Source organism: Chionomys nivalis, chromosome 1 (genome assembly GCF_950005125.1).
Source record: "Chionomys nivalis chromosome 1, mChiNiv1.1, whole genome shotgun sequence".
NCBI lineage: Eukaryota > Metazoa > Chordata > Mammalia > Rodentia > Cricetidae > Chionomys > Chionomys nivalis.
The window spans coordinates 66,296,949-66,322,093 of record NC_080086.1 but is presented as its reverse complement, the minus strand read 5'-3'; the positions used below and the strand labels follow the sequence as shown (position 1 = coordinate 66,322,093).

At 38.6% G+C, this 25,145-nt stretch overlaps 1 protein-coding gene across 3 annotated transcripts in view; it reads left to right on the top strand.

Annotated features, from left to right (window-relative positions):
* Exoc6b (exocyst complex component 6B) overlaps positions 1 to 25,145 on the top strand; it is a 514,534-nt gene that overhangs the window by 209,943 nt on the left and 279,446 nt on the right. For all 3 annotated transcript variants that reach the window (XM_057789522.1, XM_057789516.1, XM_057789518.1), the window contains one exon: positions 9,206 to 9,274. In XM_057789522.1, the coding sequence (XP_057645505.1) occupies positions 9,206 to 9,274 (69 nt within the window). The remainder of the gene's footprint in view (positions 1 to 9,205; positions 9,275 to 25,145) is intronic.

Below are 25,145 nucleotides of genomic sequence, written 5' to 3'. Positions count from 1 at the left end.
AGGCACGGGCAGGCAGGCTTAGGCGGCGGAAGCACCGGCGCACAGACAGTTCCGGGCGGCGGAGGCACCGGCAGGCAGGCCTAGGCGGCGGAAGCACTGGCGCGCAGGCAGGCCCGGGCGGCGGAGGCACCGGCACGCAGGCAAGTCCGGGCGGCAGAGGCACCGGCGGGCAGGCAGGCCCGGGTGGCGGAGGCACCGGCAGGCAGGCCTAGGCGGCGGAAGCACCGGCGCGCAGGCAGGCCCGGGCGGCGGAGGCACCAGCATGCAGGCAAGTCCGGGCGGCAGAGGCACCGGCGTGCAGGCAGGCCCGGGTGGCAGAGGCACCGGCAGTCAGGCCCGGCAGGCAGGCCTAGGCGGCGGAAGCACCGGCGCGCAGGCAGGCCCAGGTGGCGGAGGCACCTGCAGGCAGGCCTAGGCGGCGGAAGCACCGGCGCACAGACAGTTCCGGGCGGCGGAGGCACTGGATGCAGGATAGTGCGGGCAAGAAACAGTGAAGCCTGCACTGAGAGCAGATTGCCCCACTACAATTAAATCAAACCCAATAGATAGCATCGGTAAGAGGAGATGGGCAGACGCCAAGGCAAGAATTCACCCAACAATCTGAAAATCAACATGAAAACACCAGAACCCAATGATCTTACAACACAAGGACTTGAACACCCTAACACAGGAGAAGAGGAAAAAACTGACTTTTTGAAAGCAATAGAGTCCCTTAAACAACATGTAAAAAACGCCCTCATAGAAATGGATGAGAAGTATAACAAAAAGTTTGAAGAAATGAGTAAATACGTAAATGATACCCTGGGAAGCCAAGAAAAAACGATCAAACAGGTAATGGAAACAGTCCAAGAATTGAAAACTGAAATGGAAGCAAGGAAGAAAACACAAACTGAGGACCAGCTGGATATGGCAAATATAGGTCAACGAGCAGAGACTACAGAAACAAGCATAATCAATAGAATACAAGAGATAGAAGAAAGAATCTCAGATTCTGAAGACAACATAGAGAAAATAAACGGACTGATCAAAGAAAACACCAAAACCAACAAATTCTCATCACAAAACATTCAGGAAATATGGGACACAATAAAAAGACCAAACCTAAGAATAATAGGGATAGAAGAAGGAGAAGAGGCACAGCTCAAAGGTCCAGAAAACATTTTTAACAAAATTATGGAAGAAAACTTCCCCAACATAAAGAAAGATATTCCTTTGAATATTCAAGAAGCATTCAGAACACCAAACAGACTGGATCAAAAAAAAAAAAAGTCCCCTCGCCATATAATAATCAAAACACAAAATATACAGATTAAAGAAAGAATATTAAGAGCTGCAAAGGAAAAAGGCCAAGTAACTTATAAAGGTAAACCGATCAGACTTACACCTGACTTCTCTATGGAAACCATGAAAGCCAGAAGGTCCTGGATAGAGGTACTACAGAAACTAAGAGACCATGGATGCAAACCCAAACTACTATACCCAGCCAAGCTATCGTTCACTATCAATGGAGAAAACAAGACATTCCAGGATAAGAACAAATTTAAACAATACGTTGCCACAAATCCAGCCCTACAGAACGTAATAGAAGGAAAAACACAACCCAAGGAATCCAACATAGCCAACACTGCCTACAATAACCCAGGCATCTAGCGACCCTTCAACAGCACAACTCAAAGAAGGGAGACACACAAACTCTTCTATCAAAAGCAGTAAGAATAACCGGAGTTAACAACCACTGGTCATTAATATCACTTAATATTAATGGTCTCAATTCACCAATAAAAAGGCACAGGCTAAGAGATTGGATACGAAAACAGGATCCAACAGTCTGCTGTTTGCAAGAAACTCATCTCAACCACAAAGACAGGCATCTACTCAGAGTAAAGGGTTGGGAAAAGGTTTTTCAAGCAAATGGTCCTAAGAAAAAAGCAGGTGTGGCCATACTAATTTCTAACAAAACTGACTTCAAACTAAAATCAATCAGAAGAGATCGACAGGGACACTTTATACTCATAACAGGAACGATTCAGCAGGATGAAGTCTCAATCCTGAATATCTATGCCCCTAATATAAAAGCACCCACTTATGTAAAAGAAATATTGCTAAAACTCAAGGCAGACATCAAATCACACACACTAGTAGTAGGAGACTTCAACACACCTCTCTCACCAATGGACAGGTCAATCAGACAGAAAACTAATAGAGAATTAAGAGAATTGTTGGAGGTAATGAATCAAATGGACTTAACAGACATCTATAGAACACTCCACCCAAATAGGAAAGAATACACCTTCTTCTCTGCAGCTCATGAGATAATGTTTGTCTTTGACATTGAGGTGTGTTTCTTGTATGCAGCAGAAGAATGGATTCTATTTTTGTATTCATTCTGCCAACATGTGTCTTTTTATTGGTGAATTGAGCCCATTGATATTAAGATATATTAATAACCAGTGGTTGTTTACTTTCCTGTTATTTTTCGGTGGTGGTGTCCATGTGTTTCCCTTCTTTGGGCTTTGCTGGTGTAAGATGTGATATTTTCTGTTGCCTGTGTTTTCATGGATGCAGCAAACTTCCTTGGGTTGCAGTTTTCCTCCTAGTACTTTCTGTATGATTGAATTTGTAGATAGGTATTGTTTAAGTCTGGTTTTGTCGTGAAATACCTTATTTTCTCTGTCTATGGTGATGGAAAGTTTTGTTGGGTATAGTAGTCTGGGCTTGCATCTGTGGTATCTTAGTATCTGTAGCACATCCATCCAAGACCTTCTGAGTTTCAGAGCTCTATTTGAGAAGTCGGGTGTAATTCTGATGGATCTACTTTTGTATGTTACTTGGCCTTTTTCCTTTGCAGCTCTTAATATTATTTTTTAATTCTGAATGTTTAGTATTTTAGTTATTATATGGTGAGGAGTATTTTCTTTGGCCAGTTTATTTGGCGTTCTGTCAGCTTCTTGCATCTTAATAAGGATATCCCTTAATAAGGATATCCTTCTTTAGGTTGGGAAAGTTTTTTTCTATGATTTGTTGAATATATTTTCTGTGCCTTTGATCCGGATGGAGTTCTCCTTCTTCTATCCCTATTATTATAAAGTATAGTTTTTTTCGTGGTATCCCAGATTTCCTGGATGTTTTGTGTTAAGGATTTGTTGGATTTAACATTTTCATTGACCGATGAATCTATTTCTTCTATCATATTTTCAACTCCTGAGTTTTTTCTTTCATCTCTTGTAATCTGTTGGTTATGCTTGTATCTGTAGCTTCTGTTCATTTACTCAGATTTTCCATTTCTAGAATTCTGTCAGTTTCTGTTTTCTTTAATGACTCTATTTCAACTTTCAAATCTTGAACTGTTTGCTTTACCTGTTTGTTTTTTCCTGATTTTCTTGGCTTTCTTTAGAGATTTCTTCCAATTTTTTGTTTATTTTCTCCCATTTCTTTAAGGGAATTTTTCATTTCCTCGTTAAGGGTCTCTATCACCTTCATAGCATTATATTTAAGGTCATTTCCTTCTGCTTCTTCTGGGTTAGGGTGTTCAGGTCTTTCTGTTGAAGAACAACTAGGTTCTGGTGGTGCCATATTGCTCTTTATGGTGTTAGATATGTTACACTGCCATCTGCCCATCTCTTCTTCCAGTGGGTGCAGGTGGGACTTGTGTTTTATGGGGTCTGTTTCCCTACAGTTGTTTAAGGTGGGACTTGTGGCTTAGGTGGTTGTTCTTCCTCCGGGTGTAGGCAGTTTTCTGCATCTAATGCACACTGATATGGTTCTGGGGCTCCTCCAGATGTTGACAAGGCTCTCTTCATAGGCAGTCAGGGCCAAGGATCTGGTGGTCAAAGATGTGGTGGGGAATGGTTACACATGTGGGGAGGCTGCTCCAGGGTCTCTGGGATTTAGTGGGTGGGTGTGGGTCATGGGATGTTCCTCCCAGGTCTAGGGCTAGAGAGCAGAGCCCTCTAACCCGAAATCCAGACAATCACCTCTCCAGGGGCAGTCTGGGCCAACGCTCCTGTGGTGACAGATGCCTACATTGACTTTTAGATTACAGAGATGACCCATGAAAGTATAGTCTCTCTCTCTCTCTCTCTCTCTCTCTCTCTCTCTCTCTCTCTCTCTCTCTCTCTCTCTCTCTCTCTCTTTTTTCCTCTGTCCTCCCCTGCTTTCTGCTTTTTCCTCTTCTGGTTACTCAGTCTATGGTGTTTAGTCTCTCTTCATGAGATCTTATTTTCAATTGAATTCTATACTTCTTTTCTCTGAACTTGTGATGGCAAAGTAGTTCAGAAAGCAGCCTGGTGAAAAATGTCTGCCAGTTATTTCTTGACTTTCAAACATAATATGGGCAGCTTCAATTGAATCTCTGAATACAGAAGCTGCGTCTCTCTAGCTAATCATTTATTATTCACTCCCTGGAGAAAATACATGGTACATTTTAATGACTTCAGATCCATCTAATGCTTAGAAATGAACCCCATTTTCTGCATCTATTTGCTAATACCAAGAAACTGCTTTGTGTGAAGTGGCAATTAGAAGGATTTTGAAAGTGGAAAATGGCCCAAATAATGAGTAATAAACATACCTAAATTCCTGCAAGCCTCTATCATATTCTTTTTGTTCAAACTATTTTGTTCGTCTATTTTGAAAGCCTTCTTAAAGAGAGAAATAAATGAGGAGTATGTACAAGGGTGAGTGAAAGCAAGTTTTTGTGTATGTGTTTGTCCTCTATGGCAAATGTGTGGACAGCAAGAGTGGAGTGGAGTGATGTTCTTCTGTGTCTATAGGCAGTGCAGGAGAATCATAGGCTATTTCTTGCTTTGGGGTGGAGGGAAGAAATTAACTCTCTCTGTGTGCAGTTTTTCTTGTATAAGACTATGCTTATATAGCAACAAAGGAACACTTATCAGGTTAGATAAGTTTCTGTACAGATTTTTTTTTTTGTTATTAGACAAGGTCTTGAAATGTAGTCTAGGCTGATTTCAAACTAAGGTCCTTCTGCCTGAGCCTCCTGGGCATGCTAGGACATCAACTTTAGCTAGCTTTCCTTAGTGAATCTTTTAAAACAAAGAAAGTAGAATCAGTCAGACTCTTTGCGGGAAAGGGAAGTTTAGCTTCTGCTTGTTGAAGCTGGAATGGCATCACTTACTTTAAATCAGAAATTTTCTTTTATGTGTGATAATGTCCCCTTATGCTTGAGGAGATGAACTTCCATCACTCATTTTCCATTCTCAGAGACCCCCTTTTTCCTGAAGCAAAGTTTTAAATAAGAGAAAGATCATGTTTAAATCAGATCCTGATGTTTCTCAAAAATTTTCATGATCAGAAATGTGAATTCTTTTCTTCCTAACTGTGAGATAGTCCAAGATTATTCTAAATCCTCAAATTTTCTTCAAGAAGTAGTGTCTATATAGATATAAGGTCATTCTCAGGTGCTATCTATCTCATTTATACTTGTACTTTTCTTAACCTGTATTCTCTTCTGTCCTTGAGTCACTTTTGTCCTTTACGAGTAGCTGTGTGATGACTGCTGACGCATGTATCTTATGTAAAGCCGGTTAACAAATACTCTATAGATGAAGACTGGAATGTATTGGTTTGCCTGAAGCTGTTATTGTCTTTGTGAATGTGAAATAGTAGCGTGCAGCACTAACATCCCTTTTAATAGCTACTATTTGTTTGGTTAAAAAATGCTTGTGTTTCTTACTTTTATATGATTTTCTCTAGGGCCACAAATTGTAGCTGTACCATCTAAAATTTTATCAGCCGTGGCTTCTTGAGAAAATCCTGAGTTTTTGGATGGTGGGAAGCATTCCACTTTGCTCTTGGAACTGTTCAGACAATTAGGCAGTTGCTGTCCTTGGTGATGAAGTGATTTCATATGAATTCTTAACATTAGACACAAAGCAGGGATGTGCACTGTGTACTGTTTGTGGTCTATTTGAACTTGTAGAAAAATACAGACTCCAGGGTTTTAATGTCTTGAGTTCCTGACTGCCAGGCAAAGGAAATGTTTAACTATTTTAATCATGTTTTTGTAGCCAAAGCAAGCCCTTATAAGAGGAAATGACAGCGTTCCACCACAAAGTTATCTCTTATCAGTTCCAGTCTCTGTGGATAATGATTTGTCAAATTTGGACATGTGTAAAATGCAAGGGCTCCGTTATTTACTTTGGAAAGGAAAAATTAGATGAAGCTGATAAAAGAGTCATGGCTTTTGTTAGGAGACAGAAACCATTAGAGACAGTCATTGTTAGCTTAGGACGTGTCCTTGGGACCCCTCCCTGATGAAACCTAAGTCTGCTTGAGTCATTCTTTGCCATTTGAAGGGAGAGGAGGCAAAGGAGGGGAAGAAAATATGAAGCCTGCAATGCCAGAGCAGAATAAAGAGCAGAATGTGGACCTTAAAGCAGACAGGTTGCTGCCAGTGTACCAGGGCAACTGCTTTTGTCCCAGAACCCTCCACCTAGTGTTTTAAGATTTTGGAAACTACATTCCATCTTGTAGAAGGGTGACATTCCTTCACGCAGTGCTTGTTGCTTTTCTCCTCTTGCTTTCTGTAGATGTAAGTGATTCTTTTTCATTAGTAGAAGCAGAAAAAACACACTCAGCTCAAAGCAACATGAGTCAGTGCATACTTGTCATGCCTCTGTCCTCTCAGCACTCTCTGCCTCCTCACAGTGCTCACTCCTAGTGTGCTCTCAGAGGGGAGCAGGGAGGAAGAAGGGTTTCTAAATATTGGGCTGTTTGTGGAGGGAGGGAGAGTTGATGAGCTGGAGCCTCTTTTTGTTCCTTTAGTTTTTGCCTAGATCTTTTTGTGGTGCTTTCAAAGCAGACAGTAATGCTTGTACTCAGGAGAATTTATCTGTATGTTAGGTTTGGGGCATAGAAATAGTAGATCTAATACCTATTCATCAGGACACTGTAAATAGTCAGATGATAGTCTTGCTGCCAATGACAGGAAAGAACTTTTTCACCTCTCAAGATACACATTTTAGAAAACATTAGTGGCGATAGACCAATTCTAATCTATTAGCAACAAAATGCCTTTCCTGGTTGCTAAGGGGCTATAAGCGTATTTGTCACAGCTCCCTAGGGAAATGCCCCTTACTATTGATGCTTATTCTGTAAGGATGGCTCTGACAAGTCAATGGGCCAAGGTTCAGTCTTAGAAATGGCTTTCAGTGGTTTCCTTTTTGAGAGAAACCACTCTGTGGTTTTGGCTCTGTGACAAAAGTGAACCTAAATAAACAAACTGTGTGAGGAACCTGTGAAACACGGCTGTGGTTGAATTTGCTGGTCAAAATTAGACAAGAAAAGTTCTCTATACCTTTTATACATATTAGTAACCACAGTTATTCTAAATAAATAATTTCATTTTCTGTATAGATTCTTTTTTACTCTACCTATTTCCTTTGTCTTTTTCATGTGTAAAACTACATTTTTATGTAGTTTAAATACTATTTTAAATCTTTCTTTTATTGTTGTGCTTTATATAGCTTTAAATTCTTGTTTTTTGGCAAGATGAATTTCCTTAAACTTTTCATGCTGCCTTCATATGGAGGGGATTGCTCGCTTGACATAAGAGACCTCATGACACAGAGTCTTTTGGCTCCCACAGCAGCTATTTTGCCTGCAGAGGCCTCAGCACTCTTAAAGCTTAAATAGGGAAACCTAAAATTTGCCTGGCAGAGTGAAACAAAAGGTAGATGCCGGGTGGTTCCAGCCAGAGAGCAGTGCAATGCAATCTGTAGGACAAAGACCGTTTTCATTATGAGAAGAGTCTTGGTTAGAGAAGCTGTGCCCCAAAGAAGAGATAGTGTTTGCTTTATGAAAGAAAGGGAATCAGCACTGTAACCATGAGTCAGCCTATCTCATCTTCTGTTTTTGTGCTGGTGTTTTACATAGTTACCATTGTGACAGGAAAAACCAGCTAGATCTTTATTGTACTTTTGTATTTTTCTTCTTTTTAGTTCATTTTGTTTAACGTGTATTTACAGGTCCTTTTTTATTCTTGTTGAATTTGTGTATGACAAATGATAGTTTCCTTTCTCATTTAAGGAAATTTAGATCAAACCTCATTCCTTGTCAAGTCACCTAGCAAATTCTTACTAGTTCTGAAAATTGATTTCAGTTCTTACCTGATTTTTACTTTTTATTTTGATATTTAAGTTTAGTCAATACATCATTCATTATTCACTAAATTATTATTATAATTATTCACTATTCATTAAAGTCTGTTGAGTAACTTCTTGGTTTGGCTTTTCCATTTGTCATCTCACTTTTAATACAGTGTACCCTCCTTTTGTATCAGTTCTTTATTTTGATGAAAAAGACGAGCATTTTAATACTTACTCCCTTTAATAACTGTCTGGCCATTAAAAGTAGTCATCTTGCATAGCACATTTGCCTTTAACCACTCAAACTTGACTTTCATGTAGTCTCTATGCATTTTAGAAGGTGACTCAGGTCACCAAAGTCACAGCTCCATTTTTATGCTTTCTATGTTGATCCTTGGCTCAGAGCTCAGTGTCTCTGAAGACAGTGAAAGCAGTTTCTCTTTTCATCTCTCTGGGACTGTGCCACCTGGACCCTATCAATACAACTTGTGACTAGAAAAAAAAGCCAAGCTTTTGGGAGCATCCCCCCCCCATTCTGTGTCTCTGTCTCTCACTCTGTCTATCTCTCTCTCTCTGTGTCTCTGTCTCTATATGTCTCTCTGTCTCTTTCTCTGTGGTATTTTTGGACTACCTAAAAATGACCATGAACTCTTGGATGTTCCTGCCCCTTCCCAACTTTTAGAATTACATTACAGATATGTGTTTTGCTTGGGAATGTGACTTTTATTTTTTTAAGGTTTTTCTTTTTTATTTATACGTATGTATGTGTGTCTCTGTGTATGTATGCCACCTGTGTGTAGGTGTTCATGGAAGCTAGAAGAGGGTGTTGGATCTCTTGGAACTGAGATTACAAGTGATCATGAGTTACATCTTGTGGTGCTGGGAGCTGAACTCAGGTCCTCTGAAAGAGCAGCAAGCACTCTTAATTGCTGAGCCATCTCTGTAATCTGAGGACATTATTCTTATGTTTATTTTGAATTTTCCTCTTAGAATATAGAGCTGGCTTTGAAAGCAAATCACTGTTTGAGTAGTAAAAATAACGTTAATACAGTTTTTCCATAATACTTTTATTTGATATTTTTGTAATTGTATGCTTCTAGGTACCTGGGGCTCAAGACTTGGTGGATTTCTCTCCTGTATATCGGTGTCTGCACATATATTCTGTCCTGGTGAGTCTTTATATGACCTTCCTAGTAAAGATATGTATTGAACCCAAAATTCTGATTTATTTTTTTAATGTGTTTTTAAGCAAATTTTGTTTGATGAGTATTAACTAATTCTTCTGCTCTTGCTTGAATCTTGTTTATATTTGCCTTGTAAAATGCTATATAGCTGATGACAGCTCAGACAGCTATCAATAGATTGTAGGTTATAAGCAGAATAGTTACATGTATTCAGTTGCTCTGTTTCTAAGTTGACATATTCAGCCTTGAATAACTTGCTTTTTATACATTAAAGTGTTTATGAAAAGTATTTACATTTTTAAAAATTACTTTTCTATAAAACACTGGTAAAATAAATTTTTCAAAAGGGCAGTTCTGTGGTATTAATAGAGTCCTAGGAAGTGGCTGTGCCCCTACTGTGTCCATGCGCCTGCATACGGAGCTATGGGCAGATAGACCCTGGTGAGTCCTGAGTACAGTGTTCGTATACTTACATTTCTCTGAGTGGTGGTATAAAACTGTGCCTTTCTTTATAGATGAATTGACCACTTCCTACCCATTTCTAAACCTTGGTTAGTATTTTATTTTGGGTTTCTTTTTTTTTTCTTGGAAAGAGAAATTTTAGAAATTCCTTCTGTGTAGTTGATATTGACAGTTTAGGATATTGTAAATATCCATCCAATTTGTCTCTGTACTATAAACTGTTTATGTACATTTTTAATAACCTAAACTAACACACAAACAAGCAACTATCCCGCCAACCTCAAACCAATACTCTCCAAAGCCTCCTGTTTCAGAGTGACAGTATTCCCCTTGCATTATCTTCAGTGTTTATCATTCACACTGTGCTGATTACTCATTAGTGTCTCTTCTGTATGAAATGGATTGGGAAATGTCTGGATGTCTAGGGAAATGAGGATTTGTACTTTAAATGGTTGCAATGTGCCAGGATGGAAGTGCATTCTTGGGATGACGGTAATGTGGAAGTGCTGTTTTACCACTGTGTGCTGTCTTTTATAAGCTTTGTTATGTTTTTATGAAAACAGAACAAATCTGCCTCAAGTGGGAATTCTAACAGAGTAGTAAAATTACTTCCATTTACTAGCTGTGTGTGTTAGGGTGGTCTAGCAGTTCATGTATGAATTAGGATAATAATTTCTTGTTTAGTGCTATTATTGACAGTGAAATAATGCCAACTCAGACCTTAGCAAATGATTGGCATTTAGTGAATGGCGATTGTCTGGTTAGATGATGTTGTTTTCAACGCTGATGTATAGATGCTGTACTAGTGTTTGCAGAAGCATACACTATGAAGTATAGACATGTGTAGAGGAGGTCTAGACTCTTCTTAACAAACAAATTGACAAGATGGTTTTCTTAATTCACAATGTATTTCTTAGCTAACAATGAGCCTGTAAGCTTAACTTATATGAGAACTAGTCTGTTGGTTTAGACATGATCAAATGAGAAAATTGTCTAATTGGAATAGGATTTTACACATTAGTATTTGAAATGGTGACATATTTGATACTCACAAATTTTCTATAACAATGTCTAAGGCACTGTTTCCTTGCTGTGGTTTAGAAATTCACAGCTGATGATAGGAGGAATTCAGCTCTATAGTTTTTTTTTTTTAATATATCTTCCTAATTTAGACACTCCTGTTTTAGACTTATGGGGACTCTGAGTAAAATCCAACACCAGTTTTACTAAAGGATGGTGAGATAATGTGTAATCTAGGGCTGAATTCATTGAGCTGAGGCTATAATCTTGTCATTACATAAAACTGTGTTCAAGTCAGTTGTGCATATTACTTCATGGTAAAGTACAGCTCCTCATAGTATTAACAAGAATATTTAAAATGTTACTGAACATAAATATTTATTGCAATATTCTCATTTTCTAATATAGTTAATATTAATCTTAGGCCTTGCGAAAAAGAGGATTTGGGAACTGAAAAATGGAGAATAAGAATGTAAACTATATAGTACTGATTCCATCCATTCCCATATTGTCTTCATCTCTTCATCCTCATCAATCTAAAGTCCTTTCTTCTTTCTTGTCACTCTCTGTATCTTGCAGTGCAGTGCCTGGACTTTACTGATAGTTTTTACTTCTCATCCTTTAATGTAATTTTCTTCCTTTACATGATGGTTTTCTTCCTCTCTGGCAGCCTTTCTGATATTGCTGCCTACTTTGGTGTTTGTCAGCTCATCTTTTTTGTGCCCTTCACTGTTCCAGGGTTCTACCTGTACCACTGTTCTGTTTCTTGCTGTTGTTAAAAGTTCATGTGCCAGGACTGAGCATTGACTGCGTGGTAGAGTATGTGTTTAATACTGTGGGAGGATCTGGGCTTAGTCTCCTCTAGTGACAACAGCAACAAGCAAACAAACAGATAAACCAGTCCATGGCTCTTTAGAGCTCTTTCAAATTTCTTGCTTCTTACCCTCTTGATTTCAAATTCTGAATCATGTTTTCGTTGTCATCCTTTCTGCATATTAGTCCTTTTACCTCAATCACCACTCCCATTTTATTGCTTTTCTTTTTTCATTCTGTTTTGTTTTAATTTTCTCATTCTTATTTTGCTAATATTGCAGACTGAGCTCAGTGGATATGTATTCCCTAGGGCCTGATGTGTGTCTCTGTCTCTGTGTTTATTGCATTAATCATCATATTTATTCATGTATTCTTCATCAGTAAATGGAAAGCCCTTTTAGGACAGGTATAGTGGTTCTTCTTCTTCTTCTTCTTCTTCTTCTTCTTCTTCTTCTTCTTCTTCTTCTTCTTCTTCTTCTTCTTCCTCCTCCTCCTCCTCCTCCTCCTCCTCCTCCTCTTCCTCCTTCTTTTGCTTCATCACTTAGTATTAGCACTATATAATAGTCAGTGCTTGCTTTTTTATTGTAAAAGATAACCACCCTTCTTTTAACCCTCAAGAAAATCCAATATTCTCATTTCAGGACATGCTATTCAATATCAGAGCTTTATACAGAAGGAAACAGTTCTATTGGTGTTCAACGGAAGAATCATAACACAAGTAACAAAAAGTTCTAATATTTTGTCATTTACAATAGTGTTTATCTGAACTTTTGGCCTGGAACATAACAAGGCACACTTTGAATAAACATGGCAATATTTATTATTTTTAGTGAAATCGACCTTCCATTCACCCCCCTTTATGGCTGTGCTGCTTATAAATTCCCAAAGGATTATTTGAAAAATCCTACTTATATCTGCCAGCCTTATCAGTAGGGCAGAAGTTCATGTATTGTAACAGGAGGTCAGATTTCGGTCATGGTCTTATAGATGGGGCCAAGCACCTGTAAATTCTTCCTTTGGTGACTAAAGTGAAGTACAATATCAAACAGGCAGTGAGACTTTTCTAGGAAGTGCTGAACTTTGGCAGGAAGGGCAAAGTTTGGTGGGTGGAGGGGAGGGAAGAAAGTGAACAAGGGTCAGATAGTGGCGGAGACGTGGGTCTTGATGTAATCATACAATGGAAGTGTGTGGGAGCAAAGGTAGATGCATTGTGTGGAATTGTTTTAAACAATTGATATGGTTTAAATCTTCAATTTACAACTTACAAACATACAGTTTAGAGATCGACAGGTGAGGAAATAAAACGTCACAGTCATTAGAGAAAAAAATTAAAAAGGAAAAAACAAATTCAAAGTCCTCCTGTTAAGGAAGCGATGGATAATAATAACTGAGGTTGTTGTACATTGTGCATTGTTCCTGTAAAGATGGATGGACTGTCTGTCTAGTGAATAATGAGTTTGCCTTGCATATTTTGTGAAACCTTTATTGACCCAAGGTTATCTGCCATGTTTATGAGTTCCAACTTTTAAATTAACTTCAGTACAGACAGTTTGCATGTACTAAGCTCCTTTATATACTGAAGCATCTTTCTTGGTCATCTTGAGGTTAGCTATGCTAACCCATCCTATGAACAGCATGTAAGAAGATGCTTGGGTGTCATTAAGGGTGCAGAGAAGAGCAAGCCTGTGAATATAGTCAGACACATAGTTCCTGGGTTTTATTTACGATCTTCCCTCCTAGTGGCATTGTGGTCTCCAATGAACTGTTATTATATGTTCATTAACAATTTAAATTCCCACATTAAAAATGTTGATGAAATGTGCAACTTTGATTTTTGTATTTTTCTGCCTTTGTGTTATCTTATAATAAAAAGTTTACTTTCTGGATTTCTAACATCTTGGATTAACAATTATAGCAGTAATCCAGATGTTAATGCACACAGCAACCCTTTAGTATTACATGAATCTTAAGAAATGTAGTTCTGTCCTTCAAGAGCAATAGGAGACTGTAATGGAATATAGGAGAGATTATTGCTCTATAAAGTAAAATTACTAATGAGCTCTAGCAAGTGCAGTTTTCCTAGATAAGGTGAATCTGAAAACTGAATGAAATTGTGATGTCTTTAACCCAAGTGAAATGCTCATGTGTACATTTAATTTTTTTTTAAATAGAGTTTATGTAGTCAAGGAGCCTTCATCTTGAAATCTTGGCCTCTGTGCTAGATTATAGGCATATATCAGGATGCCGAACTGTACATATAACATTTTGATTAAACTGTCAGACTTCTTCATCTCCTTGGGTCTTACCCACAGACCTCAGAAAAGCCCATCAATGGTTGAGTCAGGTTGCAGCTGTCTGCTGAGTACGTACCTGTGCCCTAGAATAGCAAGTACCAGGTCTTGTTGAGTACCCTCTGTGTTAAGCTCCTGGACATCTTGGTTTTTCTTTAGATTCAGATGCCTTGTCCAGTCTAACTGTAAAAAAATAATTTCAAAGTGACATTGTTATTGTATCATAAATCTCTTTTCCCCAGGCAGCCTTTATGTGTGACAAGCTGATGACCTGTTTGTCTCAAGAATATGATCGCCTATGTAACCTAGCTAATAGTTGCTTTCTGATCACTTGTATTAGAAAGATTTAGAACAGAGGTTTATAAATAATGATGAGGACTGTTAGTAAGTAAATGTGTTAAGTTTCAGCATTTTTTTTTTCAGGGACCCTGCTGTAATTAGAAGTGAATCCGCTTTAGGGTTACAATTTATCCCATTTTTACCCCCTGTGCAGCTGAGAATAAGATAGAGTGGGATGGGGAGGAACTTTCTGGGAACATGCTTCTACCGCTGTCCCATGCTTCTTCCTCACTTGGGTCAGGATAGTATGTGCCCTCCCAGTCTTAATCTGCAGATTTCATGTGGCCTACATTGGTAGCTGGGGAACTGACAAAACCATGGGCATGTACCAACCGGTAACAGCAAGGAAAGAACTGGGAGACTAGAAATAGATATCAGTGTGAGCAGTTCCAAGTGACACATCTTAAGTGTTAAATTTCGTAAGAAAATTTGTTAATGAACTTTGATACAAGTTTATTGTCAGGCTAAAATGCTTTGAAAAATAAACAATGGAAGAGTTGATGGCACTATTGAAATTTTAATGAGTGAAATGATTAGTTTAACAGTATCATGTGTCCTTATACTCTTGATTCTGTAAAAACCCCAAGACAGCAATAAGTGACAGATGAGGCTGGCTCAGCTCCCAACAAGTCATTTATAATACCACTTATAAACTTGGGGAACATTGTGGATGCAAAGCATGTAAGAGCTGGAAGAAGGACAGTGAAATCCCATCCTCTAGATACTACACAGGCAGTGTAGCCACTGACTCAAAGCAGCTGCTATTAGTTGTTCTGGTCCTATACAAGACAAGACCCCTGAAGAGCCAGTTGTGAATAGGGGAGAGGCTCATGGAGCCGTACCTCTGCTGCTGAACTGTAAGCTACTGATGGACTCTGGGAAAGGGAGAACTGTTGTCTTTAGTTTTGTATGCTTTGTCATACCCACCAGCTTTTCATGGATTCTTCCAACCTCAAGGCCACACAGAAGGCCCTAGTTAAGATGAGAGGAATACAAACAAAAAGATATGATGTGGGAAAGAGATTACTAGGGTAGATGATGGGAGAGTAGGGCCCGGGCTGGGATGAGAGCAGTCAGAATGTGGTATGTACATGTATGAAGTTATCATGAAGTTTAGTTGCTAAAATTATCTACTCTTCAAAGCTATGTTTTCCTAAAGCTAGCATATGTGACTGATAATGCTGAAAGATATAAATATGATTGGAACAACTTTACAGAAAGCTTAGAATGTAGTTGGTCTAGAGAAAAACTACTTTGTAAGAGACCTGTTTCTTAAAAAAAATCTATCATATTTATTTGAAATACGTATTTGAAATTATTTGAAATGGGCATTGTACTCCTACAAGCTTTCCTGGAGCATGAGCAGAAGGGAAGTAAGTGCCATTTCCCAGTCTTTCAGAGCAGCTTTGCTTTCTTCTGTTCATCTACTGAACTTTATTTTTAAGAACTCTGGCTGGCTTTAGAAGCTTTAGATCCTATTCCACTTTGTTCACTTTGTAATTATTTCATTTTAACTTTAATAGACTTTATTTTTCACTCTCAAAACATTCTTCTGCATTTCTATAGTATCTAAAATACACAGGAGTTGCAACTTTAAGGAACCAACTTAGACAAGAAAGAGACAGATGCATTCTGCTTTCTTTCCATTTGTGAGCTTGAGTACATCTGAGTAGTAAGAACACATTTTATGTATTTTTTCCTGTGAAAAATTTCCCTGAAAATTTAGCGGCTTAGAGTTTATTTCTGACATCTTGCAGGTTCTTGTCACTCTCCTACTATATCTCAGGACCTCAGAGAGCCACTGACCCACCAGTGCCTGGTGGGGTTAGATAGGAGTAAACACTGCATAGATCATAGAGAAAGAGCTGAGGGCAAAATACTTTGTGCACTGCATTGATAAGGACACAGGAAGAGCATTTCTAGTGATAACTTTCCTGCAGTGTAGACTAATGGGCTCTGGTTTGTAGTATCTGTAATCTAGTTTGTTATAATTGTCATAATGCTCTTTTAACCCAGTGACCTTATTACCCATGGGCATATCTATCACTTGGCTTTGAGTAAAATAACATACAAAGAAAAAGAAAAAAAGAAAAATGAGTTAAATCAGAAAAGCTTATTTGGAGATAACTAACCATTTCAAGGGTGCTCACTTGTGTGTTTTCATGTGTGTTAAACAATGATCAGCTTTAGACAGAGCATTATGATGACTTTTCAGACTTGGACAAGGCACACAAGTAGTAATTCATTTTATATACAACACCTAATAATGCTAAATACAGTTTAATCTTAGGCTTAATGTAAATTTAAATTGTAGTTTCTCATTATTTGCAGAATAAAGTAACTTTCTTACCTAGTCTGAGTAGTCTGTATTGGATCCTTGCCTTATCTCTCCCTTCACTTTTCCTCCTGGCTACTCTTGTTATGTGCTTCCCTAGCCTGTATGTTCTCCCATGATGTGCTTCACAGGGTGTTGTGGTTTTTTTCCCCTGCATGCAGTTGGAACTATCTCTCTTCCTTTGTGCTATCATCATCATCTTTGTCGTCATCATCATCAGTGTGTGGGTGTCTGTCTATGTGTCATTGGTTTGGGTTTGTGCATAAGTGCATGCATGTGGAGGTCAGAGGCTGAAGTTTGTTGTGTTCCTCTGTTGTCATTTACTTTTTGAGACAGACTCTGTCACCGAATCTGTAGCTCATTGGGTTGACTACGCTGGCAGGCCAGGTCTCCAAGGATCTACCTGTCCCTGCTTCCCTTGTGCTGGAACAGTCACATGCCACTCTGCCAGATTGTGTGTGTATGTGTGAATGCTGGGCTCAAACTCAGATCCTCATGCTTATGCAATAGGTACTTTACAGACTGAGTCGTCATCCCAGGCCCACCTTTTATCTTTTGACAACTCTCTGAAATTATACTGCCTTTATACCATCACTCAAATTTGATATTTATCCCCATCTCAGATAATCAGTGAGAAATCTGACATTTTTTCTTCTTTTTCATATTCTATTTTTTCTTACTATGATCTTTTTAGGTTCTGTCAGATTTCTTTGAAAATTTTAAATTTAAAAAATTTTTCTTATGTTTACCATAACTAATATGTTTTCTTCCTGGATAGTGGTTTTTTATATTGCTGTGGTAGTTTTAATATCATTGGTGAGGGGCATTAATTACTGTAGTCAAAGCTTATAATGTAACCCACAAAAGCACATAGGAGACAAAAGGAGCATCCTTTTGTCCTATGAGAGTTAGTTTATTAAAAGAGTTATGTAAGTGACATACATCACAATGGATCTTCTTACCAGAAGCAAATTCCATAGCTAAAATTCATGCTTATTTATGGTTTATAATAAATAGCAGGTGTCATGGAGAGTGTTTTTTAACTTACAGGTAGAATGGATTTATTTTAATTTTGGGAGTGTGAAAAGTCTATGTTTGAGACTTAGTGGATTTTGTACTTCCTTAGAATTACATAACTCAAAGAAGCCACAGTCTAGTACAGTGTGTCTCAACCATCCTAATGCTGTGACCCTTTAATGCAGTTTCTCATGTTGTGGTAACTCTCTGACCATTAAATTATTTCATTGCTACATCATAACTATAATTTTACTACTGTTATGAATTGTAATGTGAATATCTGTATTCTCTGATGGTCTTAGGCAACCCCTGTGAAAGGGTCGCTTGACTCTGCAAAGGGTTCATGGCCACTGGTGTAGAGGTTGTCATATAGGACTTTTAAGACTAGAGTACACTGCTGAACCCAGACTTCTCCAGAAAGAATATGCATAGTCCATCTTATACCTCAACTTCTTATTTAGAGCTTCTGGACTTCTTAGAGTCTTATGTTTTCCATATTATAGCATAAGCTAATAAACAGCTGTGAATGAAAGGAGTGAGCAATGTGTAAGATACCCCAAGAAGACACTGTTGGAAAAAACCGTACAGACCACACAAGGGCTTGAGGTAAATTATAAGCTAAGAAACTGAATTGTTTTTTGTTTCAGGTTTATATAGTTTTTTGATCTGTTATATGGAGAGATTAATTAAAGTTAGGGTTTCTTGCTAACTCAAAGTATAAAAAGTACTGCTTTTTTTTTTTCTTAATTTGTTTGTTTTTGAGATAGGGAAAGTAGGTCATAGGCTAGGCATGATGCCACACACTTGTGATATTGGTACTGGTGAAGAAGTCAGAAGGAACCAGAGTCTAAAGGCAATATTAGTTACATAACAAAACTGTCTCAAAAATTTAAAAGTGAGGTTGTTTATGAAATTCGTAGCTGTTCAGATTCGACTTAAGCACATGTACCAAAAAACCAGTTTAAATTAATTATTTTGTTGTTTGTGTACTTTTTTGTTCTTTTTACATTTATTGAGTGTGAAGGTGCTAGAGATCCAGCATGGATGTCAGGTGAGAAATAAGACACTTTTGGATGATGTGAGAAAACAGAGCATAGTGGAATGGATGACTAGTAGTGGAGGAAGAGTTGAGTTTTCTTTATTTATATTTGTCTAATGTCTAATCTGGTTGAACATTATCTTCTCAAACTTATCTTTTTTTTTTTTGATGGAAGCATTCAGAATCCTTTTCTTCTAGTGGTTTGTTTTGCTCAGACATGATCTTGCTTTGTAGCTCAGATAGACTTAACTCACTCTATACCCCTCACTGGCCTCAAACTCACCATCACCTTGCCTCCCTCTGTTAAGTGCTAGGATTACAGGTGTAAATTGTCATGCCCAGGCTTGTATCCTTTTGAAATGTGTAATTTTTAATAGTATTTCATTCATTACTGTACATTAGTACTCCAGATCTTCCTATTTTTACTGACTGTAGCTTTAGTCCCCTTTGGTCAGCCATACTGTCTCCTTGGCCTCTGGTAACCACTATTCTTCTTTTAAGCTCCATGGATCAGCTTTTTATACTCTATATTGAGGTGAAAGCAAGAAGTACTGATGCTTTCTTCCTGGCTTTTCCTCATTTAATGTAATGATGTTAAGGTCCACCCAGGTCAAAAAGTAATAGAATTTCTTTAGTTTTATGGAGGAATAGTTTTCTATTGTTTATCTGTTATTTAGTTCATTGTTTATATTTGAAAAGAATATTTCTTTATTAATTGATGAGCAATTAGATTGTGTTAGTTTCTTGGCTATTATAAATATTACTACAGAATATGTTGGAGAACAAACAACTTGTCAACATTCTGGCCTAATTTCCTTTGGTTATGCATCCAGTAGTTAGATTGATGGAAAAACTTCCTTAATGTTTTTGCCCCATCTGGGTACATGGCCTAGCTTCTTGTGAAATGTGACTAGGGATGGGAGTGAATGGGAATACTTTTTATATTTTAGGCCACCCTTGTAAAATACTCCATTTTAGAAAAATTGCCTTTGGTGCAGACTTTAACTCTCTTATCCACAGTCTGTGGAAGGCAAATGAATGTACCACTGTGGAGAGAAGAGCCAGATTCTTTCTATTCCTAGCCTCTGAGATCAGCTTATTTTGGTCTGTTGGAGGGAGCTGGCTGCTTATTTTTCGTAGCTGCCCAGCTAGCTAAGCTGTGAAATAACCACACAGAAACTGTATTAATTAAATCACGCTTGGCCCATTAGCTCTAACTTCTTATTGGTTAACTCTTACATCTTACTTTAACCCATTTCTATTAATGTATATATTGACATGTGGCAGCAGCTTACCAGTTAAGTTTCGGCAGCATGTCTTACTCTGGTGGCAGATTCATGGTGTCTCCCTCTGCTTTCTTCCTCCCAGAATTCAGTTCTGCCTTCCCTGCCTACCTAAGTTCTGCCCTATCGACAGGCCAGGGCAGTTTCTTTATTCATTAACCAGTGAAAGCAGCACGTAGACAGAAGGCCCTCCTACACAATGGTCTCTCTCACTAGTTCTTTTTTTTCTTAAAATTCATTAGCATAAAATTATGCCATTGAAACCACCATTGTCCACCACTCAGCAGGTCCCACAACAGCCATACCCCACAGGGTTGTATCTGATTGCTTACTTCAGTGCTCTACAAAGTCTGATAGTGATTTTTTTTCATTAGCTGTTGTATCTTTAGGAGGGCCTTGAGTGCACTCTCTTATGGTTTCTTCCTTGTTCAGAACTTCAGTATTATCTCCTCTGTCCATTTGCTTAATGAGCCTGGCTTTATGGATTGTAACAGAATGTATATAAAAGAGAGTTCATAAATATGGGTAGCTTTATTGGAAAAGAATATGAAATATGAGGTTGGAGAGATAGCTTAGTGGTTAAAGAGCACTTGTAGAAGGAGCTACGGTCAGGCCTGCTTTTTGTCCTGCCCGGCTTGAGGTTGCCCAGCTAGCTCAGTCAGTAGAGCATGAGACTCTTAATCCCAGGGTCATGGGTTTGAGCCCCACGTTGTGTGCCATTTGTAGTAAGGGAAGAGGGTCTGCTTTTCGTCCTGCCCGGCTCCTGCATGGTTAGCTTTACACCCGAAATAACAACACACAAACTGTATTCATATAAGCACTGCCTGGCCCATTATATCTGGTTTCTTCTTGGCTAACTCTCATATTTTGATTAACCCATTTCTAATAATCTGTGTAGCACCACGAGGTGGTGTTTTACCGGGAAAGATTCAGCATGTCTGACCTGGCGGCTGGCTCCATCGTGTCTGGCCTCACTTCCCTTCTTCCCAGCATTCTGTTCTGTCTACTCCACCCACCTAAGGGCTGGCCTATAAAATGGGCCAAGGCAGTTTCTTTATTAACCAATGAAATCAACACAAACAGAAGACCCTCCCACATCAAGCACTTACTGCTCTTCAGGAGGACCCAGGTTCAATTCTCAGCACATGTAGCTTCAGATCCAGAAGATCTGACTCCCTCTTCTGACCTTTGCAGGTACCAAGCATACACATGGTGCAGACATTTATGCAGGCAAAACATTCATATACGTAAAATATAAAAAAATAAATCTTTTTATAAAAAGAATATGAAGCCTTAAGTGTATTACTAATAAGCATGCCTATGAATGAAGTGGTGAATCTTTGTACATGTGCATATAGGTATCCATAAACTGGGATGGAGAATAGGATTTTCCATACCTTGGACTGGTAAATGTTGAGAGAGTTCACCATGGGCTGCTTGAACTGGTGTACATTTCTGTAAATGGAGGCACTGAGTCAATCTGGTTACTTTTTGCATGAATGTTTGTATAACCAACAGTTTTTATGTGGAAATAGTATCTCCTGTGAGAAAAACAGCAGTTTGTGCTACTAGTCTGGGAACATGATGTTTCCTATGGAACAAGGAAGGGGGTTTGGGTCTCCTGTATTCAGGGATCCTTATCTTTAGTACATCTGGCTTTGCATACAAATGTGACCTAGACTGTTTTACACTGTCCTATGGAGCTCAGGGCTCTGGGAATGAGGGCAAGTAAAGGCTGATATTCTGGTTTCTGCTAATAATAAGATTAATAAAGTCATTTGTTTTAGATGTGTTAGGTTTCATGAAACTGGACTGTATTAACTTATAGGTGGGAAAATCCTTAGACTCTTCATGATTTTTTATATTTCAGTAATTACAATAGAGGTTTATTTAGGTAGGAGCATTAAGAAAGAAGGGGATAATTATCTTGAAATATTTCCCAAAGATTGTTTATTACTCAAAAAAGATATATGTTCATAATATAAGATACTTTGCATGTGTGGGCAGGATAGTGTTCAGGTCAAGAAGTTTGCAGTCAGTTTTGTGAATGCTGGAGGGTGGGCGCAGGAAGGTATATGAGTACAAGAGGAATAGGGAAAGGCTTTTATTTTTCTCTCAAATGTGCTGTGAAATTAAAGTGTTCATTGTAATATCCAGAACCTAGAAAAAAAAAGAACCCTAGATGCCCCTCAACTGAAGAATGGAAAAAGAAAATATGGTACATTTTCACAATGTAGTACAACTCAGCTGTAAAAAACAATGACATCGTAAAATTTACAGGCAAACGGATGGAATTAGAAAAAGCCATCCTGAGTGAGGTAACCTAGACTCAAAAAGACAAATATGGTATGTACTCACTCATCAATGGATGTTAGAAGTAAAGCAAAGGATAACCAGACTACAGTCCACAGCTCCAGAGAAGCTAAAGCCTTCTAATAACTAATGGAACCAGATGCAGAGATCCACAATCAAGTACCAGTCCAAGCTTTGGAAAATCCAATTGGAGAGGGGGAGGAAGGATTATATGAGCAAGGGAGGTCAAGATCATGATGGAAAAACCTATAGAGACAGCTGAACCAAGCTCGTGGAAACTCATGAACTCTAGACTGACAGCTGTGGAGCCTTCATGGGACTGAACTAGGCCCTCCATATGTGGGAGACAGTGGTGAAGCTTGGACTATCTGAGGGGCCCCTGGCAGTAAGACCAGGATCTATCTGTGATGCATGAGCTAGCATGTTGGACCTTATTCCCTATGGTGGGATGACATGCTCAGCCTTAATGCAGGGGGAGGAGCTTGGTCCTGCCTCAACTTAATGTGCCAGATTTTGTTGACTTCCCATGAGAGACCTTACCTGTTGGCAGGAGTGAATGAGGGATGGGCTGGTGGTGGAGGCGAGGGCCAGTAGGAGGAGGGGTGGGAGGGAGAACTGTGGTTGAAATGTAAAATGAAATTAAAAATAAGTAAATTAATTTTAAAAAGGTAAAAGAAAAAAAAAGAAAATCTTAAATTGGACATGTTGGCATATACCTGTAATCCCAACTGCTCAGGATGAGATAGGAAAATTGTGAGTTTTAGGCTATCCTGGATAACGGAGCAAGACTTCTACCTAATAATAAATAACAAATAAATGAATAAATAAATAGTCTTAAGGTAATTGCACAGCAATTTCACCAGATCTCAAAATTCATATCACGGTTGAAGCTAATGTGAGCATCATATGCTATTGTGTCCTAGTTTGCTTCTCTGTTGCTGAGATAAATACTATGAACAAAGCCAACTTGAAGAGTGGTTGTTATTTCATCTTACAAGTGACAGTCTATCATTGAGGAAACCAGAGCAGAATCTTAAGGCAGAAACTGAAGGAGAAGCCATGGAGGAAAACTGCTTACTGACTCAGTCAGCTTATTTTCTTATAATACCCAGCCCACCTGTCCAGGGGCAGCATTTGCCCACAGTGGGATGGACCCACCCTCATTGATCATTAATAAGGTATTTGAAATATATTATGTGTGTGTATCAGTGTGTGTGTGTGTGTATCAATAATTTAAAAGATGCCATGAATTTGAGAAGAAATGGGAAGGACTGGAGGGAAAAAGGGTAGGGGAAATAATGTAATTGTATTTTAATTAAAAATTAAAAAAGGGACTGGAGAGATGGATCAGTGATTAAGACCACTGGCTACTCTTCCAGAGGTCCTGGGTTCAATTCCCAGCACCCACATGACAGCTCATAACTGCCTATAACTCCATTACCAGGGAATCCGACACCTTCATGCAACCCAAATTTGCATGAAATAAAAAATAAATGAATTACAAATTCATACAGAGAAAATAAAAAAGAAAATGCCTACTAGCCACAAGCTAGTTTGTTGGAGATGGTTCCTCAGTTTAGGTTCCTTCTTCCTAGGTGACTCTAGTTTGTATCAAGTTGACAAAAAATGTAACTCATTTAGAATGAGATGTTTTGAAAGGGAGCAAGCATTGCTTTTGTATTATCACATCTATAATGTGTCACTTCATTTCAGTTTAATTGTGAGGAGATAACTATCACAAATCATTTGCTGGTTGCTTGTTATCAACTTGGCACAACCTAAACATGTCTGGGATGGGGTAATCTTAGTTGAGAAAATACCTTAATAAACTTGGCCTGTAGGCAAGTCTATGGGTTGTCTTGATTAATGAATTATGTGGGCAGGCTCAAGTCACCATGGATGCTACCATCCCTGGGCTTGTGTTCCTGGATTGTATAAGAAAGCTGGCTGAGCAAGCCAGTAAGCAGTGTTCCTCTATGCTCTTTGCTTTAATTCCTGCCTCCTTGTTCTTGCTCTGACTCATCTCAGTGATGGAGTGTAACCTGACAGTTATAAGCTGAAATAAACCCTTTACACCCCAAGTTGTTTTTGACCATAGTGATTTCTCATAGCAATGGAATCTCTAAAACAAACCCCCAAAGGGGACATTACATTAGTTGAGAAAAGTGCATCTTTATAAAAGGTAAAGAGGAGCTGAGGAAGTATTTTTTTTAAGATGAAAAGAAGCTAAAGAAACATGACAGCTGAGCTAAGCCATTACTTAGACTAATAATTAGCACTTCAATGTGAAGTCTGGTTAGGAACTGTGTTAGGCTTTTCATGGCCATCAGTTTTTGTGACATCCACCCTCCTTCACTGCTCTACTTTAGGAGCACACAGCCCAATAGGTAAATGTATAAATAAAGTACACAGCAGACAGTGGGAAAGGGCTGACTCTTGTTCTAGACTGAATCCCCTATTTGAGGGGAAATTTGCTATAAAAGACACTGACAAAGTTGGAATATGAACACTACTCAGGCAGATGTCAGATTTTCTAACTTTGGTATTATTTTGTCATGATAGAAGACATCCTTATTCACAGAAAGTGAGCGATGAAATACTAGAGGTACGAAAAGCTCTGGTATATGATTTAAAACAATCCTGGTCTGTGTGCAGTTGACCTTTGAAGTCTGTGAATTCTACATCTGTGGATTCAGTCAGCTACATATCTGGAATATAAATTAAATGTTATGTCTGTTTTGAACGTGTCCAGACTCCTTGAGATTCCTTATTCCATAAACAAGTCTGTATAACAGTGGTTAACAATGCATTATGTTTTACGAGTAATGAAGTGATGATTTACAGTATATAAGAGAATATTCACAGTTTCTGTATACATACTGCTTTAGTTGTATAAAAAAACTGGAAGAGCTGTGGGTTTTGATCTCCATGAAGGTCCTAGAAT